At 40.2% G+C, this 19,998-nt stretch overlaps 1 protein-coding gene across 8 annotated transcripts in view; it reads right to left on the bottom strand.

The window, feature by feature from the left end:
• Positions 1-19,585, bottom strand: part of CSDE1 (cold shock domain containing E1) — a 28,193-nt gene extending 8,608 nt beyond the window's left edge. Inside the window, exons 1-16 of one of the 8 annotated variants that reach the window (XM_081864908.1) lie at positions 19,450-19,585; positions 14,912-15,303; positions 14,107-14,266; positions 11,907-12,056; positions 10,057-10,255; positions 8,098-8,207; positions 7,654-7,746; positions 7,139-7,236; positions 6,245-6,326; positions 5,750-5,878; positions 5,466-5,591; positions 5,009-5,221; positions 3,176-3,316; positions 2,768-2,926; positions 1,864-1,971; positions 1,089-1,264 (exon numbers count right to left, since the gene is read on the bottom strand). In XM_081864908.1, coding sequence (XP_081721034.1) covers positions 1,089-1,264; positions 1,864-1,971; positions 2,768-2,926; positions 3,176-3,316; positions 5,009-5,221; positions 5,466-5,591; positions 5,750-5,878; positions 6,245-6,326; positions 7,139-7,236; positions 7,654-7,746; positions 8,098-8,207; positions 10,057-10,255; positions 11,907-12,056; positions 14,107-14,232 — 1,910 coding nt within the window. In that variant the 5' untranslated portion in view covers positions 14,233-14,266; positions 14,912-15,303; positions 19,450-19,585. The remainder of the gene's footprint in view (positions 1-1,088; positions 1,265-1,863; positions 1,972-2,767; positions 2,927-3,175; positions 3,317-5,008; positions 5,222-5,465; positions 5,592-5,749; positions 5,879-6,244; positions 6,327-7,138; positions 7,237-7,653; positions 7,747-8,097; positions 8,208-10,056; positions 10,256-11,906; positions 12,057-14,106; positions 14,267-14,911; positions 15,304-19,449) is intronic. The other 7 variants (XM_081864910.1, XM_081864909.1, XM_081864912.1 and 4 more) reach the window with 7 other exon arrangements.
• Positions 19,586-19,998: the final 413 nt, after the last annotated feature.

Below are 19,998 nucleotides of genomic sequence, written 5' to 3'. Positions count from 1 at the left end.
GTCTGTTGCTGTATAGCAGGGGTGTCCAACCGGTGGATCGTGATTGACAGGTCAATCCCCGGATGATCATGGTTGATCGTGGGATCCTTATCGCTCGCGTTTAGAATCATATCTCCGTCCCCCTCCCCACTTGTCTTTCCCTGCGCCGGGTTTACTGTGTGTTCTTCTGTTAGCGGCTGTGTTGTTGGTGAGCAATTCATTTTAATTACCCACACTCAACAACTCTGAACTCCCCGCCCAAGGGCAGATCACTGCCAGTTTATTTTTCTAGGAGTAGATCGCTGTTTCTTGGGAGTTGGATGTCCCTGCTGTACAGCATGAGCCAGACAGAAACTTGCAGGGAACCCAGGCCTGAGATTCTCCATCCCTGCAGCATAGAGCACTCATGTTCCACTTTTTTTAGGATTATAGGAAGATTTTTTCACATTAAGGTTAATATGCAGTCTGCGCGGAGCAGACAAAGCATGCTATTCGACCCTGCAAACCAACCAACTCAGTATTAACCATCTGTTCCACAGCAGGATGCACAGGGACTCTTGCTTGCTACGGTGTGCAAAGATCTGGGGATGCAGACACTAATCCAGTACTGGCATTATACAAGTGGAACAAAGCTTCTGCCACATCATCCTAAACCTGTTTGGGGAGCAGTAGTTACAGTCACAAATCCAATTATGAGTCTTCTGCTAGCAGGCATTCTACTCAACCAATTGTTATGGCTGGTGAAGGAAGACTCCACCTGTCTCAGAATTCTGTGCCCTCACTGGAAATTTTCATTCTCCTTCCAGATGTTATATGCGCACCAAAGGAGGTTCTCACTTTTCAGAACCACTGGAGCACACTTAAATGAGATGGTAACGGTTTCCATATGGGGACTGCAGCACATGACCATCATGATGCAAAAGCTGACCACATGGACCCCCTTCCAATATACAGAGCACCTCCACATTACTGTTAGTAGTCTCAAGGAACAGTCAGTGGTGATGTGGAGACTCCTGTGTGCTGCTGTATGGACCATGTAGAAGCTGCTTCATCCGGCCTGTACCATACCTGATTTAATGTGCAACAAACTCTTAGACTAATCAACTTGCCTGTAATGGAAGAAAATCTCCTTATCGTGATTGGCTGTTTCAATAAATCCAAAGTTATCCTTTAGAGTTGCCACATATCCTAAAAGCCTTTTTGAACTGTAGTTTCTACCAAGCATTCTTACAGATGTAGCTGTTTGCAACCCAGTTCTCTTCACTTCACAGACTGTAAACTCAACCTATTTGGGAAAAGATATAAAACAAAATAAAATGCCTTCTAGAAGGATTGGGAAGATCACATGCACTTCTGGAAGTAATCTAATGGGACATTTTGCTTTTTCTCAGAAGTGAAAACAACTTATGGTAGTATTAGCTCTCTTTTGAAAATCCCCTCACTGAGGCTATTCAATTCTCAAGCACTGAAGTCAGTACTCTCTTATTATGCCATTTAAAGTTGAACATCAGCAGTCTCATTTGTAGCCAAACAAGAGAAGGAATTCACATACTAATTCACAACAGTCTTTCACAGTGACACCATTGTTTTTGTTGAGATCTTATTTTAAAAAAATGTATTACACAAAAGCAGGCTTAAACAAATCTTAATTCAGGGACACAAGATGTTGGTGTAAGGTTCATAGCCTGAATGGTTCTCAACTTCTGAAGAGAGGCTACAACTATGCACCAGTTCTCAGTATACTCTAATAATATTAAGGAGGTAATGAGGTAATAATTACAAATCAACACATATAATGAAAACTGAAAAACCAAGAAGGATCTCTAGAAGTATTTTACCCAATCATGGTCATTCTTACATTTTTAAAAACAGTATGCATATTACCTTATCTCCTATCTGAGGAGAAGTAGATCCTTCCACATCCTTAGCCTGATAGGGAATGGTCAGCTTCTCCCCACAATCATCATAAGCAATTATTCCCTCTTCAGCTTCCTAAAAGTGGGGCAGGGGGGAGAGGAAATAAAATATAAAAGGATCAAAACTGAAGGAATTTAACTTTTTCCAATAGACCACATACAAATGTGAACTGGTAGTGTGAACATAGGTATTCAGTGACAGAAAATATACTAAGTTTTGTAATCATGAAATTCACTAGTTTTGACAGAGATGTATTTATACAGGGAAACACCTCATTTTTAAAAATGATGTATAACCAATCACTGTTGGTACTTCAAGAAAGCCTATCCTATCTTTTTCTACTTGGGATTATACAGGAAAGTAGTATCAATTAGGTAACTCATGACCAGTTTCTGAAATATATATTACCTAGTTTCCACTGAACAGAGATATTGCTAGCATTAGTGTAATCATGATTTAATTAAAAGCCCTAAACTATTTTAGCAATGAGGAAGATTAATGCAACAGGTATGTTTCAACTAGATACTTTGTATAAGAAAAAGTTCATAGCAGAGATGCTCCTAAGATTCAGCACCTACGTTTATTTCTACAACCAAAAAGAATCTACATTATGCTTATAGAAAACCCAAACCTTGCAACCACACTAAGTAAATCAAGTTTAGACACACTTGCAAGACCAGCTTTTGTACTTCCATTATCTTGTTAGAATGTGTGTGTTTATCCATCTCAAAGGACACATGAAAAATAAAAGTATGGAAACTGTTATCTTCAGCCAGAAAATGTTTATAAATATATTCTTTGTCTAATTTTTATAGAAGTTTTCAGTTATTATTTTACAGAGAAACAGAAGAAAAACCCCAGGCAGTATTACCTTCTCTTTGCCTTTATTTGGACTAGTGGATTTGGCAGAAGTGGCTTCCTTTTCTATAGTGCCCACAAAACGATTATCTGACTGGGTGTGGAATGAAACAGTGCCTTTTGGAAGTTTCTTAATCCTTATAGCATGATTTCTTTGAGCAGACAGCATATCCTGGAAGAGGAAGGTCATGAAATTGATAAATTGATAAAAAGTGACTGAATTCTGCAGATACTGTATTGTTTTATTTTATTTGGCTGTTTTCATTATTAGTTTTATCTCTGCTTTAATTAGTACAGTAAGCAATCTTGAGATCTTATTAGATGAAAGATAATAATGAAGCATAGTAAGTCAGGAAATATAAATAAATGACCTGAAGCAACATGAAGTTGGTAAACTTAAATTGCACAAAATTGTACTTACAGGAACCACAGTAAATTCTACTTCATCTGAAATGTGGAGCTGGTTGCCATCTAGAATTTCACTGAAGTGAAAGAACATGCGGGCATCTCTGTCAACACATTTAATGAAACCAAAGCCATCCCTCATTGCGGCAATCACACCCTGTGGACGCAACACATAGGTCAGTAACTATAGCTGATGAAGAATCCTTAGAGCAGGGACTGCCAAACTTGGGTCTCCAGCCGTTTTCAGACTACAACTCCCATCATCCCTAGCTAGCAGGACCAGTGGTCAGGGAGGATAGGAACTGTAGTCCAAACACAGCTGGAGACCCAAGTTTGGGAAACCCGGCCTTAGAGCATATCTGTCAGGTACAACAGAATACTATCTAGTCCACAATGCTCTAGGCCAGGGGTCAGCAACCTTTTTCAGCTGTGGGCTGGTCCACTGTCCCTCAGACCATGTGGGGGGGGGATGAATGAATTCATATGCCCCACAAATAACCCAGAGATGCATTTTAAATAAAAGGACACATTTTACTCATGTAAAAACACGCTGATTCCTGGACCGTCTGCGGGCCGGATTGAGAAGGCAATTGAGCTGCATCCGGCCCGCGGGCCTTAGGTTGCCTACCCCCGCTCTAGGCATTCTCTCTTTGCCTTAAAAAACAGTCATCAGCCTAATAAGTCAATGAGAGAACTCAAGCCACATGTGACCCAAGCGGAAAATAAATGTTATAAAATAATGACACGTCTATGGCAATAATTTGTGCCCAGCACTTCCCCCTCCCCTGGCCAGAAAAACCCTACAATGGAAGAGCATAAAAAGCTTATTGACTCAGATAAATGGTAGTTTTTAGGAAAACTCTAAGACAAATCCAGAGCAAAGCAGACAATATCTCAGTAAACTGTTTCCTTCCCACAAAGCTTTTTCTTCCTTTTCTCACTCTAATTCCTCAGAGTGGGAAAAACTGTGAGGCATTATTCATTGAAAATAACTATTCTCAGATGGAGGATTCAAAACATTGTGCAACTAGCTGTACAAGTCCCAACATGACTCTGAACTTGCAAGCCTTTGAGGTAAGCTCAAACTGCTCTCTGAATTTTAACATCAATTTTTAAGATGCAAAACTCTTTCTGAAAACTGAGATAAAGTTAAGTGGAAAGAGGCAGCAGAAGGATTTCAATGCAATTCCTGCTACACATTCCTTTAAAACGGGATATGTAAATGAGAAAAATTTTTCTTTTACAAATGCAAGTTTCATGTACTCCCTTCTCCATGGGAGCAATTCAGCACTGGAATGCCCTCCCATTGTCATGCTTATTATTATATTTCTTGGTCACTTATCTAAAAAATAATTTCCTCTCCACCACCAGGACCCCACCCCCCCAAATCTGCTCTAGAGAGTTTCCCAACCACCCAGAGGTTGAGGGTGCGCAAAGGCTGGAGGGGACAGGAGAGGGTGAGAATGTTCTGTTGTGCGCATGGAAATGTATTTATAATATGTATATAGACATATAGAACTAAAGTTAGAATTCTGTAAAACTGCAGCTCGCCGCATCTTCGATCAAAGGCTTCCTTGGAAAATAATTCCTCACGTAGCCAGGAAAAATGCAACGTGCTGAAGATTCAGACAACTTCTCACTACTATTTCAGTGTTCATTGCTACATAAATCGAGCATCGTTCTACAGTACCAGCAATGCTAAATGAGGCAACAGTAATTATATCCTATTTCTCTGTGTAGAACACTTACATCTGAGTAGATCTCTATAGAATTGTGCTGTAATTCTCACTGAGTTCAATGGAACATACTCCTATGAAAGTAGACATGGCATGCAGTTTTAATTACTTACCATTTCTCTAGCCTCATTAGTGAGTTGGAAAGTATTGGGAAGAACTTCAATATTAGTGGCTCGTTCCAATTTGTCACGCCGATCTGTTGAAATGTTGAATCTAACGTGGTCACCTTCCAACAGCGTCACCTTTGATTTTGTATCTTTGTCTCCAAATGGAAGTTCTTTAGGAATCACAAAGTCTACTTTTATACGTCCAGGTAATGGGTCATTCTGATCAGAGTACAAAAGAAAGGCCATATTAGAGCTTTCCTGGATTGTACAGTTTTAATACATCAACTGAGAGCTGAACAAGTTCCATCTTCTATTGTAGCACCCAAGGATGCCTCTTTCATTAATGATTTACCCAATTTGTTTCCCGTTACTGAATTTGCTCAGTGTCACAGACTATCAAAGTACTTTAAAATAAACATTTACAAATAAATTTCTGTACACAACAATGTAAGATATTTGCTACCTGATTTTTGTTGGGTACTTTTGGAATTACTTTGGTTACTGTTCCCTCAAAGTGTTCAATGCTGATATCTTCAAAAATAACAGTTCCTTGAGGCAAAAGTCTTACATCAGTTGCAACTTCTTTACCCTATAAGCAGAAAATTAAGCCAAATAGTCAACTGGTTAAGTAGTTACAAGGACCAACAATAGGTCACACAACATACAAATCTAATAGAGACATTTAAGGAAGTTCCTGCAATGTCATGCATTTAGAATTTAAGTTGGAGTTAAGAAATTTGGTCTTACATTTCTGTCTTTGATTGTGAACTCCACATCATCACCAGGCTGTAAGGCTTCTAGGTCACCTTTAAATTCGCTATAGTGAAAGAATATCTCCTTTACAACATCACCTCTTTCAATGAATCCAAAGGCTTCCTAAGAAGAAAATAGGATCGTTAAGCAAAGAGATGCTATATTGATCTATATCCACCTAGGTGGAATAAAACATATTTTTTTGGTGACTAATAGTCATTAGAAAGATCTACAGCTAAAAATGTGCATATATAAAAACTTTTTAAAGGAGGAATGAGTGAATTATATAAAGCCCAATCTAATGCCTGCTATCTCAGATGCTCTCTCAGATGCAAGATCTAATGTTCAATGAGACTTCCTCCCAAGCAACCTTACATGGAAGTTCTGTCTCAAAAGTACTAGAATAAGTCTATACACCTTCTCCTCCACACCTACATGGTTCCATAACTGTACAAGTAAATTTCAGAAAGTAGTTAAGTGTTAATTTACCTTCATGGCACAAACTACTCCTTGACACCGAGCCTGTTTCTTTTTCAAAAGCATAATGTTACGAGCACTTACAGCACCAGTACTATGGGGAAAAGTAGATGAAGGTCACATAAGGAAAATATAATTCAATGACTTATCACAATGCAGCCAACTACAGAATGATTCTTAAATTCTATGAGTGACTCCAGTTGTGTTTATCTAGGGTTGCCATATTTCAAGAAGTAAAAAGTTGGACACCAAAAATTGATGTTTTTAGGGCTATCGCCTGATAGCTCCGCCACCAAGCCCAGGTTGCCTGAGCATGCGCGAGCACACGCACACACACAAAATTAAACCCCAAATCCAGGACATCTGCTTTAAAATGTAAATTTCCCCCCAAAAAAGGACATGTCCAGGAATTCCCAGACATATGGAAACCCTAGTTTGTCCCACCAGAGCAGACTGGGGCGGGGGGGGGGGGGACTAGGAGGGATGAGTTACACGAGTTGGTGCAATACTGGGTCACCTTATATGTTTAATGAGCTAAATTCTATTCTACAAACTGGAAAGACATAAGTCTCCTTTCGCTATGACCAGGATATTTTAAGATGAAAACATCACACTGCTACAATCTCTTTACTTGAAGTACACATTCTCATTTAGGTCTTAAAAAAAAAAAAAGCAAGTTTCCTATTAGATAGCTGTACTGCAGATTACCCATTTGTCAATGAAAGAAAAAGACAAACTGACTAGCAATTTTAATAACCACTAAAAACAAAGCATCTTCAGAAACTTGATCTGAATGGCCTTTGCAAAGTTTGCTAAGTATACTTCAACTCAAGTAGTAACACTAGTTTCTGGAGTTTACTACCTTAGAGCCAACATGGATTCAGTCATTACAAGGTATCTACTTACTGTTTATTTGTATCAATAATGAAGTTAATTTTATCTCCGGTTTCCAGCTGTACATTTCCTTCGACATCTTCTGGGGTATAAGTTAAGTAGAACACTTCCTGTGAATTAAAATTTGATATCATTAATATTTTGCTATGAGTAGAGAAATTTATAAAGTCCTGGTTAGTTTAAACTTCTGAGTTTCAGAACTTGGGAAGTGTGCAGAATATTTGACATTTTATTAGCATTTTATGAAACTAAAAAATAGTCACAGTGAAGACATTAGTAAACAGTTAACTTTTCTGCTTCATTTTAACTAGCCATATAATTCTAGACTGAAGTTGTGAAAATATTTCAGAATTACAGTCAAAACATGAAGTCAGATGTTTTCTATTTCAATAAATAAGTTTTTAGCAATTTAAATTTTAACTTTTTAAAGCAAGTACAGTTTTTTCACTGTCTACTCTGGCAAGTATTTTAGTTTAAATCATATTGGAGGATCAGTCAAAAAGTTTAAGTAAATACATAAGTTTTACCCCATTACGTTCGTAGCATACACTCCCTGTTGGACTCTGACCCGGGGCAGCTGGAGACTTACTCTCTAAGTTGTGAGGAACAGCACACACAACCTACCAGTCAAAAAAAAATCCATTGCTAATTATTTCCAGAGGCAGCATTATGCATCAGACTGTTAGTTTTCTATAATACACTTGGGGATGCACTTTACAGGTAACCCACAACAGTATGCCATGCTGCAAAGCTTATATCTTACAGTACTTTTGTTAACTGTAAGAATTGTTCTTGGTTAGGTAAAACCCCAATTTTTACGCGCTTGCCAAAACAAGTGGAAAAAATTAAATTTGAGAAAAATATTTCTATGCAACCAAGGAGAGGCATGCTACACTCAACTCTGCCCTTGTTTGTCTGACCACAGCAGATGCAAATCGCATGCATGGAAAAAGCTTATTATAGCCACTAACTTGTCCATTTATTCGCTCTTCAGGTAATGTTTCTGTTTTAATCTTCACCAGTTTAATAGCAATCGGTTTTCCAGTTCGCCGGTCAGAAGATACTTCAAATTCAACATCATCTGTAAAGCAATTGAAGTTTTATCAATGAGACAGGACCGGTCTAGTAACACTTAACAGGAATAATTCGCAAGCACAGCTTTACCTTTCCTCAGGCAATCCTCCCTGTCTCCAATACTACACAGCCTCAAAAGTAGTCTTAAATTTGCATTAACCATGCAAATTTAAGACTGCTTTTGAGGCTGTGTTGTATTGGAGACAGGGAGGATTGCCTGAGGATAGAACTCTCGAATACTACAAAAAAGCCTAATGAGTTGCTTGCATGTAAATGGTTCCCCTGTATCTCAGTGAGTGGCATTTATCTTGCACATGCATGCTAAGATCAAAACATGACTGCATTCTCCTCGGTCAGTGAATCTGGCTCATGAACTCAGAGTAGGCAAAATGAGAGGCTCTTTCTGTACAGCATTCACAGCCCATTCTTCTAGTCCACTGGTTTCACAACTTTATGACACCGCAGGTATTTTCCACCACATTTCTTCATCTACCAAAACAACTCTAAGTGTTATAAAAAGCTAAAGCAAATTCTAGGGTCCCCAAAGGCATCTAGGTGGCCACTGTGAGAGAAGAATAATTGATTAAATATGCCTTTGGTCTGATCCAGCAGGGCTCTTGTATTTTTAGGGCCATTAATTACCTTGTGAGGGCACACAGATTGGGCCTCACTGTTGCTCTACCTTAAGGATACTGAATCTCTGTCCCTCTATATGTTGGATATCAACTCCCATCAGCCCCAGCCAACTTGGCCAATGGTAATGGGTTATGCGAATTGTAGCTCAGTCAACCTTGAGAGTCACAGGTGTTCCAGCTCTGCCAGAGAGAAACTGAGTGCATTCTAGAACACACACAACTGCCTCCTGTAGCTGCACAGTGCAATGGAAAATTTATTTATTTTACATAATTTGTATCACCCTCTTTCTTTCCGAGATCAGAGCAGTATGCACTAAAAACCAATAGAAAACAGTAAAACTCACAGCAGCCCAAGCAAGAGCACAAATGTCCAGTGGCGTAGCGTGGGTTGTCAGCACCCGGGGCAAGGCAAGTAATTTGCGCCCCCTAACCCGTGGATTTGCCCTAACCCCAGATGTTGCGCCCGGTGCGGCCGGCCCCCCCTGCACCCCCCACGCTACGCCACTGCAAATGTCTGATAAAACTTTTCTATTTAAACTATCCTCCTAAAGACAGGTAGTTAAGTGTTGCCTGAGAAACAGAATTTTAGAGGTGGTGGCCATCCCAGAAATGGCCCTCAAGGACTATCACTTTCTGAAATTGTTGAAGGGTCAGTGAGAAGGGCCTCTGTGAAAGACCTCAGTTCTTGGGCAGCATTATACAGAAGATAGTGGCCTTTATTATAGCCTGGCTCCAAATCATTTAGGGCTTTAGAAGTTAAAAACAGCACTTAACTGTACACAGGAAACCAATAGTCTGGCCATGTAGTTAGTAAATAAGGGGATTAACATGAGCCCTACATCCCACCCTGATAGCAGAACAAGAAGGAAGAGCTTCCCAGAACACAGTATGGGAAACCAGTTTCTACGATATATCTTCATCATAGAAGCATCCATATAGTTAAGCCTATCTATCTATCATTTATTTATTTATGACATTTCTATATTACTTATTTGCATTTCTAAGCAGTGTACATAAAAACAATCCAGAGAAAATGGGAAACTAAAACAAAAAATTATCATAAATTGAAACACAAGGCCTCACTTTGGCTCTCTCAACTAATGGTTGGTTTAACTACTATTGACTAGGCAGACACATCTCTAGTGTTAAGAGGTGCTAATCTTCATCACACATGTAAAGAGCCTCAGTTATGAACCTAGAGAATTCCACCAGATGAATTACCTCCCACTTTAAGCTCCTGTAGGTTGCCATTATACTGTGAACAGTGGAAGAACAGTCTAGCTTGCCGTTCTGAACACTGAATGAATCCATAGGAGGTCAGCAGTTTTTCAATAACCCCAGTTTCACGCAGTCCTGCAGAAGTACCATTGGGGTACCCGTTGTGTCCATTGTTATGGAGAAGGTTTGGATCAAAGCTCATCTGAAAGCAAAAAATAACTTGTGAAATCCTCCAAAAGCAATTCCTATCACCTTTCATACTTAAGGGAACACAGAACACATATTGTGCATTAAAGAGCATCAGATAAGCAAGCAAGTTTCTGGCAGCTAAGGCACAGCTCGTGTACACTCTTTGTCTAGCTGAGATCCATCAGTAACTAAACCACATTTACCTTGTAGGATTTATCTATATGCGGTTAATATAGCACTATATTTTCCCATTATATACAGAATAAAGTTAATACTTTATTCAAAATTAGTCATTAGTATAAACTTGCCTTTGCCAAAGAAGGCTACCAAGAAAGCAAAGACAAAAGCTTGCCAATCTCAAGGCAATTTCCATTAGCACCTACTTTACCCTTGTTGAACTGGAGGCCTAATATCTTATGAACTTTCATAATTGTTTGCTGTACTCATTCAGCTTAAATGCTCCTTCTCTATCCATAAATGCATTGGTTAATGCCAGAAAACAGAGAAAACTGCCCTACTGAATTCTCATTAATCTTCTAGAAACACATAGATATAAATACGCTTTAAAAACAATTTAGCTATCTTAAGTTAAATCAAATCCAGAGATAAGTTAGCATTAGGGTATCATTTAACTTTTGCTGTTAGAAGAATCAGTGAACATATCATGCAAGTCAAAGGGCTCAAGGCAAGAAATTGCCAAAATCATGCATTTTGAGACCATATATTTTACAGATATGTTGCAGTTTCCTGTGTATCTGTTTAAGAAAGCAAACCTAAAATTCCTGCAACTCCAAGGAGCCATTAAGTGTACAAAAGTTCCAAGTGTAAGAAGCTCTAAACACAATAGTCTAACTGCACAGTTATAACCAAACAGATCCTTACTCATTATGCTGGAAATAATGCCCTTTGCTGTCATCATTATTAATCAGAGTTGACCTACCCACCAAGGACAATGCCAGATTCTAAGCCCACACATAGCTTTTGGAGATGCATGTGGACAATCCTCCTATGGACAATTACTTAGGAGCAAGGTCCACTGAACTCAGTGGGATTTCTGAGTATAGGATTGGGCTGAAAGAGGCTTTGGTTTTTGTCAACTAGTACAGGCACTAAGATAACATTATGAAATACAGAATAGTGGTCATTTCTCTTCTTGCAAAGAAACAAGAACAGAAATCCCTTGTACACATGCCAACCAAAAAACACTAAGATATACTGCAACTCATTTTCTGGCAACATAAGATGCAACAACTCCCTATTTAGAAATTAATGCATCTGGAGAAGGTGCTTGCTATAAACTGTTTCCTATTACAAATGTATCAAGTAGAATTTATATTATCTATGCCATCATTCTTTCGAAGATTTAGGAAAATAAATCTAAGTGGGCAAGATACATTCAATCAACTTATCAGAATGAATAAAATGAAGTTGCAACACATAGACACACATGACCAAGCTTTCATTAAGTTTCTGAAACAGATACAGGAAAGCACCTTTTAAGAACCCAGCAAGATTTCCAGCTGGTTCAAGTGGAATTTTATCCTTTAACCTGTTGAGGAGATTTAATATCAGTGAAGTTAGAAGTGAGAACATATACAGAGATGAGTTAACGGCAAAGGATCCCCATGCTAAGATTCCATGTCTGTCAAGTTGCCCTGACTTACAGATCTCTGATAAAGAGGGGTCCTCTTCTGTTTTTTAGACCCGGATGAAGTAGAAGATGAAGAGAAAGGTAAAGGATGAGAAGGAGGGGGAGCTGCAGGAGGGGGGAGAGGATCTGATGACACAGTATAATGGTTCTCCATCTCATACAGCTGTGATAACATAGTACACAGTATAACTAGTCAATAGTTAGCACATCTTTAAACACATCCAAGTAATTATCAAATTCCATTTCTCAAGAGACCTGGAAGTCGAAAGCAATCAATCCAAATTTCTTTTTTAAAAATAGGATTACAGTATAAATAGTATTAGCAAGCACTATTTCTAGGTCAATTCCTCTCCAACAATGTTCTGATTTGCTCATACTACCAGAACTCTGACCAGCTCTTACACAAAAGTACTCACAAGGGAGAAGTGTCATTTGAAATAACTGAGTAATAGATTGAGCTAAGAGTTGGAACATGTTGCATGTTCTTGCACTGCAGCAAACAGTATGTCCAGATAGAATTATAATAGTATTTTATAGTTTCCCATTTGAAAGGGATAGCAGAAGAACTGGCACTATTAATGAGACACAGAAAAACTGCTTATTACATAGGTTCTAGAGAGTACATTCACACATAAACAATTCAAAAACTGGAATTTTACACAGATAACGCTATGTTATCTGTGTTCATTAACCCTAAGGGTTCAGGCGAAGTCTTTCTTTCCTTCTCATGATTTGGAGAAGAGAGACTAGTACCTGAATTTCAAGTAATGAGCACTTCAAAACTGGTCATTAACTAAATTTAGGACACCAGGAACATTGGCAGCAAGATAACAGCTGGTCTCAGTTCTCCTCAACCTTTATTTAATAAATTTAAGCAAACAGCAACTGTATTGCACAGAGATGAACTGAAGTGAAATTGCTCCAGCAACAATTTATGGCCTCTATTCTACAGAGCATGTTGCACCAGTATTGTATTCATGAACAGTTGCTGGTTTACTGTTTACTATGTCAAATCCATAATGCAGGAAAGAAATTCCTACACTGATGTACAGTAGCAGTCATTTTCAGGGTTTTTAGGGCAATGAACAAGAGATTTTAGAAGCTTTTCCCCCTGGATTTTTTTTTCTTAGTTTAAGAATATTATTTGCCTTCTAAAGTATCAGAATATTAGTCCATCTAGCTCAGTGCTACTGATCAGCAGCTGCTGAATGTTATTTAAAACAAAGGTCTTACTCAGCCCTGTTGAAAGGGCTTTTTAACTGAAGCTGCCAGGGATTGAGCCTGGGACCTTGTATATGGGAAAGTATGTGCTCTACCACTGTGCTATGACCCTTTTCTGGGCTGCACTTATAATTCCATTTCAGCAGCCCTCCATTATTTTGAAATACGATCTTGAGGCTTGAGAATTTTGCCTAATTACGTTTTATGGCATCACAACTACTTTTCCATTTCATTATTGAGCAATAAACAAGTCTTTAGAGGATTGAAGAGAGCCCCTTCCCCAGCATTTAACTATGCTAGACATGAGAACGAACACATTGTCTCTCAAGGACATAAACTTTTAAACTTAGTAGTTCGCTGCCAATCTTACAGGCTTTTGGGGAGAACCCCTGAACAATTTCCATGCTAGTAAAGGCTAAGGAGGGACATTTTCCAACTAACTAGCTATCAACCGTATTCCAGCTAGACACTGAGTTGTCACAGACAAGAAAATCTGGCAGATGCATACTCTGCTCATTTTCAAAAAGGCTCAAAATTTGAATCGGCTGCCTTTGGCCATTTGAAGGAAGCTTTGGATCTCTCTGTTTTAGGGTTTTCCAGAGAAATAACAAAAGAAACCCAAAATTATCTAAGTATTAGGGTAGTTTTGATTTTAAACAGCTGGAGAGGTAACCAATTGCCCTGAAACAGGAACTAGGCCTGGTACAATGACCAATGAAAAGAATGGTTGGGAATGAGGGGTGAGTGTGAAATGATTTTCAAACTGAAACTGTCAAATTAAGAGTGTTTTAGCCTGCTCACTGCACTTTGGCATGGTTATAGGATGCTTTGTTTAATAAGAGGTTCCAAAATGAGCAGACATTTCTGCTAGTAATCTGCAAACTGGCCACATTTTTTTTTTTTTTTTGCTCAAAGGAGGTTGTTGCATCACACCATCTGAGCTAGCTTGGCTTTACCCTTAAGAATATTGCTAGTATGGCAAAAGAACTTACTGATTGGCCATAAGGTGATAAATTCAGTCCGACTGGAGATGCATTGCCCAGGTTGGCACTAACGTATGCAGTAGGGGGAGAAGACGGCATGGAAAATTCAACAAATTCTTTCCAGGTGCTTGCCATATTTTTACGCCTGTTTCAACTTAATTTTATAATGCTGCATATAACAAAATCAAACAAGACAACCTTGTCAATGTATATCTGCCACTTATCCAGTGTCATAAAAAGCTGCCATTCTGGCAGCCTCCTAACATATTAAGACAAGAAGGGATTGATGTGCTAGTTAAGGAAGCATTTAATAGCTTTATTTTACCTCAAGAGGGGTTCTGAAATGGAGAGCAGAAGCTGGATGCTAACTGAACTCATGGTTACTATTAATTCAGCTGTCCTTATAGCAGACAATTAACATTTAAACCTATCAGCTTATGAAATGGAGACTCACTGACCGATACTAGTAATTGGGAGAAGGATATGGAGAAAGTTTGAGATCCAGACTTATAGCATTAGAGTAAACTGATTTCAAAAGGGAGAGACTGGAAAATAGTAGCAGAAAGCTTAATGAAATAGCTACAATGATAAGATTGCATTCCACAGTTAGCTCAGCAAATATAACCAAATGGCAATACTGATGAACTCGAATTATTTAAAAACATAAGCACCACAGCCAGATGTTAGCTCTGCTTTTGATATTCTGACCAAATGAAGGCAGTCAGGATTTAAATAAAAGCATTATTTAAACTCATGTCAAACAGTAGTTTTAATTCCAGCATCTATTACTGTTTTAACGAGTACATGCACCAACCTCGCAGTGATATTCTAATATTGCACTTTCAGTAGTATTCGCGAATTCTTCGTTTCAGCACACGTTTCAAAGTTTGAAGATTGCTATTGTTAAAAAAAAGAGATAGCAAGAGACAAGTGATCTATCAAGCTAATAAGGAATAACTGGTGCTGCACTGGGCAGTTTCAGCACAGCACTGAAGAAAACAAAGACTACTAGCAGCGTTGGGACGTGCTCTTTTGAAGCTGTTGAGTAGGCACAAACTTCTTGTTTCAGATCAAGTGTTGTGTCTTCAGTGTAAATTTTACTCTTCTTTGGTCTTGTTTTGTTGTTACGATGTGATGTGTTCCTTTCCTGATCTGAACTTGAAGCAGCAGTTTCAGGTGGTAAATTCTGTTCTGTTACACTTCATACTGGAGAGAAAACAAACAAATAAGAAGTCTATTATGCCACAACTTTTAGACATTTTGGACACTTAACAGATGTGATCCCATCCTTCTGCGCAGATCTTTCTCACAACTCCAAGGTTTTACTAATGCTTGAAAAAAGCTTCTACCTTTTTACTAAGCTCAAATCCTAAATTGCACTGAACATAACATCTGGTTAGAATCTCAGAAATTACCAGTAAATTCTAATGCTTATATACTGATCAGGCCTTCTTAACCAGTTTCAATACGTTTATAAGCATGTATTTGAGTCATGAACATTTTCACAACTAGAATATAAACTCCTGTTGCTTCAGGAATAGAGATTAGAGACAAACACGAATCACCACAGATATGCAAAAGCATATGTGAAATGTCTATTTCTTTCGAAAACGAACTTTTACTTGCTTTCTAGGAAAGCAGCATGGTAATCTAAAAATGTTGATATTATCATGCTCTAATGTAACAGTACAATAATTTGTAATATTTAAAGCTATTATATAATATCAACAACAAGCATAACTATGCAGGTAGCACAAAAATTAGCTGTAAGTTGCTTGTCCAAACCAATCCCTGCAGTTTATCTGGGCCAATACCAAAGAAAACTGCTAAAAGATTTAAGAGTTGAAACATGGAAGTATGTTTTTGTTTTCATTTGTTTTTCATCCTGAGCCTGCAAGTTATAGAAGAAGACAAATGCAAAAGTTACATTTTAAGTTGTGTATTTGAATTTGTTTCTAAACCCAATGCACTAGGAAGAAACAGTACATTCCACACACACACACTTGCCTGGGTGCTAAGAATCTCAGGTGAACACCTTCTCTCGGTTCCATCAACTTGGTTGGTGGAGACACAAGAGAGCCTTTTCTGAGCCTGCTCCCATATTATGGGATTCCCACTCAAGAGAAGTTAGACTGGCTTCCTCTTCCGCTGGCAGGCCAGGACCTTCCTATTTAAACAGGACTTTGAAAACTAAGGTGCAGACAGTACTGACCACTGGGCCACTGCCATGGCAAACTGTTTTTTACTGCTGGTTTTAATAAGGTTTTTTTAAAAAACCAAACCACACAATTTTTAATTGGTTTTTAAACAAATACAATAACCATTAAACACTTATCCAGCAGTATTAGTGTTTGTTTCATTCATTGTCTCTAGACATATGTTTTGGTGTATTTTAATTATGGTTTTTAACTAGCTTTTATTACTTTGTTTTTTATAATACACTAATAATTAATAGATAATCAACAGCATCTATGTAACGTATTTTCTCATTAATGAAGGGGCTACATATTTCTTTTCCTATATGATAGAGTCAGAATGATGCAGTAACGGATAGATGAATCTAAACCTAGTGATAATTTTTTTCAGCATCCAAACTTCACTGGACATGGAATGCAGAATGATGCTGTGCAACAGCTGAGCCAGTTAACATAAAGGGAAGGAGAGTGAAAAAGGATTGTGATCTTGAGAGGGGAATGAGCAGAAAGAGCTAGAGAACATGAGTAAATAGTTTAAAAAACAAACAAACCCACATCTTTGTTTTTATACTTCTGTAGTCTTTCCTAAACCACAATGTTTTGGGGAAAGACAACATATTATGGAGGAAATACAAGATCTCTTGAATAGTGTTTCCATATATTATTGCTGATGTACAGTTAGCACAGTTAAAAACAGTCCAAGAAACTTAGTAAGGCAAAAAAGGAACATCCCAAATCTCTCCTAGCCAATCAAAGTAGGAAGGTCAGCATGCAGGACAAGAAAATTGAACATTTTTGTAAGAACAGAACCAGGTTAGCTTAGCTAGTGTAATCTAGAATGCCGTTATGCTGTACTACTAAGCACATCCTTGAAATTAAATGACTAAAACAAAGTTGTTACTTCAACATAAGCATGCTTAAGAGTGCCTATTCCACTGAATGTAGTCTTAATTCCTATGCATATTTTACACAGAACTCCCAAGCTCAGAGGGACTTGCTTCTAAATCAGTTTAAACCTAACTATTCCCTGTACTTGGTGGCAAAATATGTTGATCCTCCCATGTTGTGAAGCATTGGACTGTAGTTCAGTGAAATCAGTAGTGTGTATGTCTGTGCTTTAAATTCTTTACTTTTCAGCTCAGCTGCTATAAATACTCCTCCCAATGGCAAACACCCAGTGCAGCTGCCAAGCCTCCAATGCAGCAGACTCTGGGATAATACATAAATCCACAAAGGATTAGCTCAAGTTAGGCACAGTAAAAAGCAAGTTCAATTGTATTCCCTCCTTATGACTTAAGTGATCTTTGTTTTGTTTTTTTTGTACTTTGTTGACATGAGTCAAGTTTTCTGTACATTGTCTACACAGCTGATGTAAGCTGTGGCAGCCATATTTAGATTGCAACACTAACAAGGCATTGCTACATGTTTCCAGAGACATCTACCAAAGAGTTTTGTCTTTGAAAACATTGTTTGGTATCAGCTAAATAGAATATTGGTAATCAAGATCAGAAGAATCCACATGCAATTAAGAGATAGCAGTAATTAAAGGAAATTATACAAGAGGCTGAATGCAATCCTAAACATAATTTTTGAGTGCAAATCCTATTGAACAGATATGTATGGGTTTGAGCTGTAACCATGCATATATACTTAGGATAAAGGACCACCAAATTTAGCGGGTTTACTCCCAAGTGTGTATATCTATATATGAACACACAGAGCAGTGCACTGCAACTCAATATCGCTTTTATGAATTCAGTATTGTTATATACCCCTTTCCCACTGCGTAAATCAGCAAATATAGTCATCGTTTGGAGACAAAGTCACCAGCAAATCAAAGGCATCAATAGAATTAAGAAGGTTTTATTCATAAAAGGGGCTTATGGATCAGACTACACCCATATTTAATGCTTATAACCTAAAGGGCGAATATGTTGGTTAGGCAGTATGTAATAGTAATTGAAGAAAGCCTCAAAATATTGCTCTGAGATCTGAATGCGCGATTACAATGCCTTTATAGTTTTATATTGCAGCAAATGATTTGAATTGCCTAGTTGTAGGGTTAGCACTCAAAACGGATTTCTGACGACGGCAGAGCGGTGCCAGACAATCGTCTGTTTCCTCAGCTTCGTTACCGCTGCCCACATGAGCGAAAGGAGCTACGGGTGGCCATTCCACCCTGTGCCGCAGCATCACATTAAAGAAAGCCACAGCACATGGCACTGAGGCAGCAAGATGGTGGCTCCTACTACTGAGGGGCGATCTAACGCTTGCGGGGCGGGGGCCCGCATCCGAAAAGGAAAGGATGCGGAAACCCAAAGCCCCAGCCCTGCTGCGCCTGGGGGCGAGCCAAGGCCGGAATCCAGCCCTGGGCGCCCCTCCGGCCGGTTACACCGACGGGCACGTTCTTCCCCTCAGGCGCCTGGGGCGTGTCCACTATCTGCCCCTCTCTCGAGGCTGGGGCGCGGTGGGGGTAGAGCGAGGGAGAGAAGGAAAATGGCGACCGCTCCCCCTCACACAAAGGAAGATTGACCTCCTCTTCCCCTCCCCGCACCCGCACGCTGCATGCCGGGAGAGGTAGTTCCCGTCTCCCACTCCGCTCCGCCGAAGACGAGGTGCCAGGACTCCACCCCCCAGAAGGCCCAGTGGCCGCGCAGCTTACAGGAGCCGCGCCGGGAGTTGGAGTGCTTTCCATCGCCGCGGCCGCCCAGAGCACCGCGCCCCTGAACTCCAAGCCCCAGCGGCCCCTGCGAGGGAAGGCCCGTCGCGCGGTGCACATTGGGAGCCGTAGTGATGTCGGGGTTCGGGCCCACCAGTCCGCTCCCTTTCCCTCCCTCTCTTTAGGCCCCTGCCTGGAGACAAACGGAAGCTGGGGAGAGAAGAGAGCGAGGGAGCCCGCTCGGCCCAGCAAGGTTCCCTTTCTCTCGCTTCGCCTTCCCTTCCCGCCCCCCCCCCGCCTCTTTGCGCCCGTCTGTCAAACGAGCAGGGCACACGGCGGGTGGGGGAGGGGTTCCCCCCGCGCTAGACCGTTGGTCCCTGGGACAGAGTGACAGGCGACATTCCAAGCCCCCTCGGCTCTCCCTGCCCGCCACTGTCAAGGTCGCGCCGGGCGGGCAGAGGAGGCTACCGGCCTCCCGGCAGGGACAACCCCACTTACCCCAACAGCTCAGCGCCCCCGCTCCAGCGCCGCCATGAGCAGCACGGCACAGCACGTAGGAATAAATCCCGGCTTCTCGCGAGACTCGCGGGCAGAGAGGAGGGCGGTTCCGCGCGTGCGCAGCAAGGCCGGGCGGGGGGGTGGAAGCGGGAGCTCGGGCTCTAAGGGAGGCTTCGGGATAAGTAGCCGCGCAAAAGCGCATGCGCGCCTTTGATCTCTGTTTACTTATTGGCCGCCTTTCAGGGCAGCCGCTGCTTAAAGGGACGCCGTGCAGTATTGAGATGCACGAATTGCATCTGTATTGCAAAATGTGAAAAAGATGGGTGTATGTGTAACAAAGGTCATGAGAACCATGAGCCCGGCAAAGGGAAGGCACCTAATCAAACCAGCACAATGACACAATAACATTGCAAACCCTCCGCGGAAGGATGTGAACTGTCCAGTTGTTTTGCAGCAGGGACGGAAAACCTGTGACCCTCCAGATGTTGCTGGACTGGACTCCCAATTCCCATCACCCCTCACGCAAGAGCCGGTTGGATTAGGCCAGCA

The sequence above is a fragment of the Podarcis erhardii genome (assembly GCF_964252035.2).
Source record: "Podarcis erhardii genome assembly, chromosome: 6".
Taxonomy (NCBI): Eukaryota; Metazoa; Chordata; class Lepidosauria; order Squamata; family Lacertidae; genus Podarcis; species Podarcis erhardii.
This window is presented reverse-complemented; position numbering and strand designations above follow the sequence as displayed.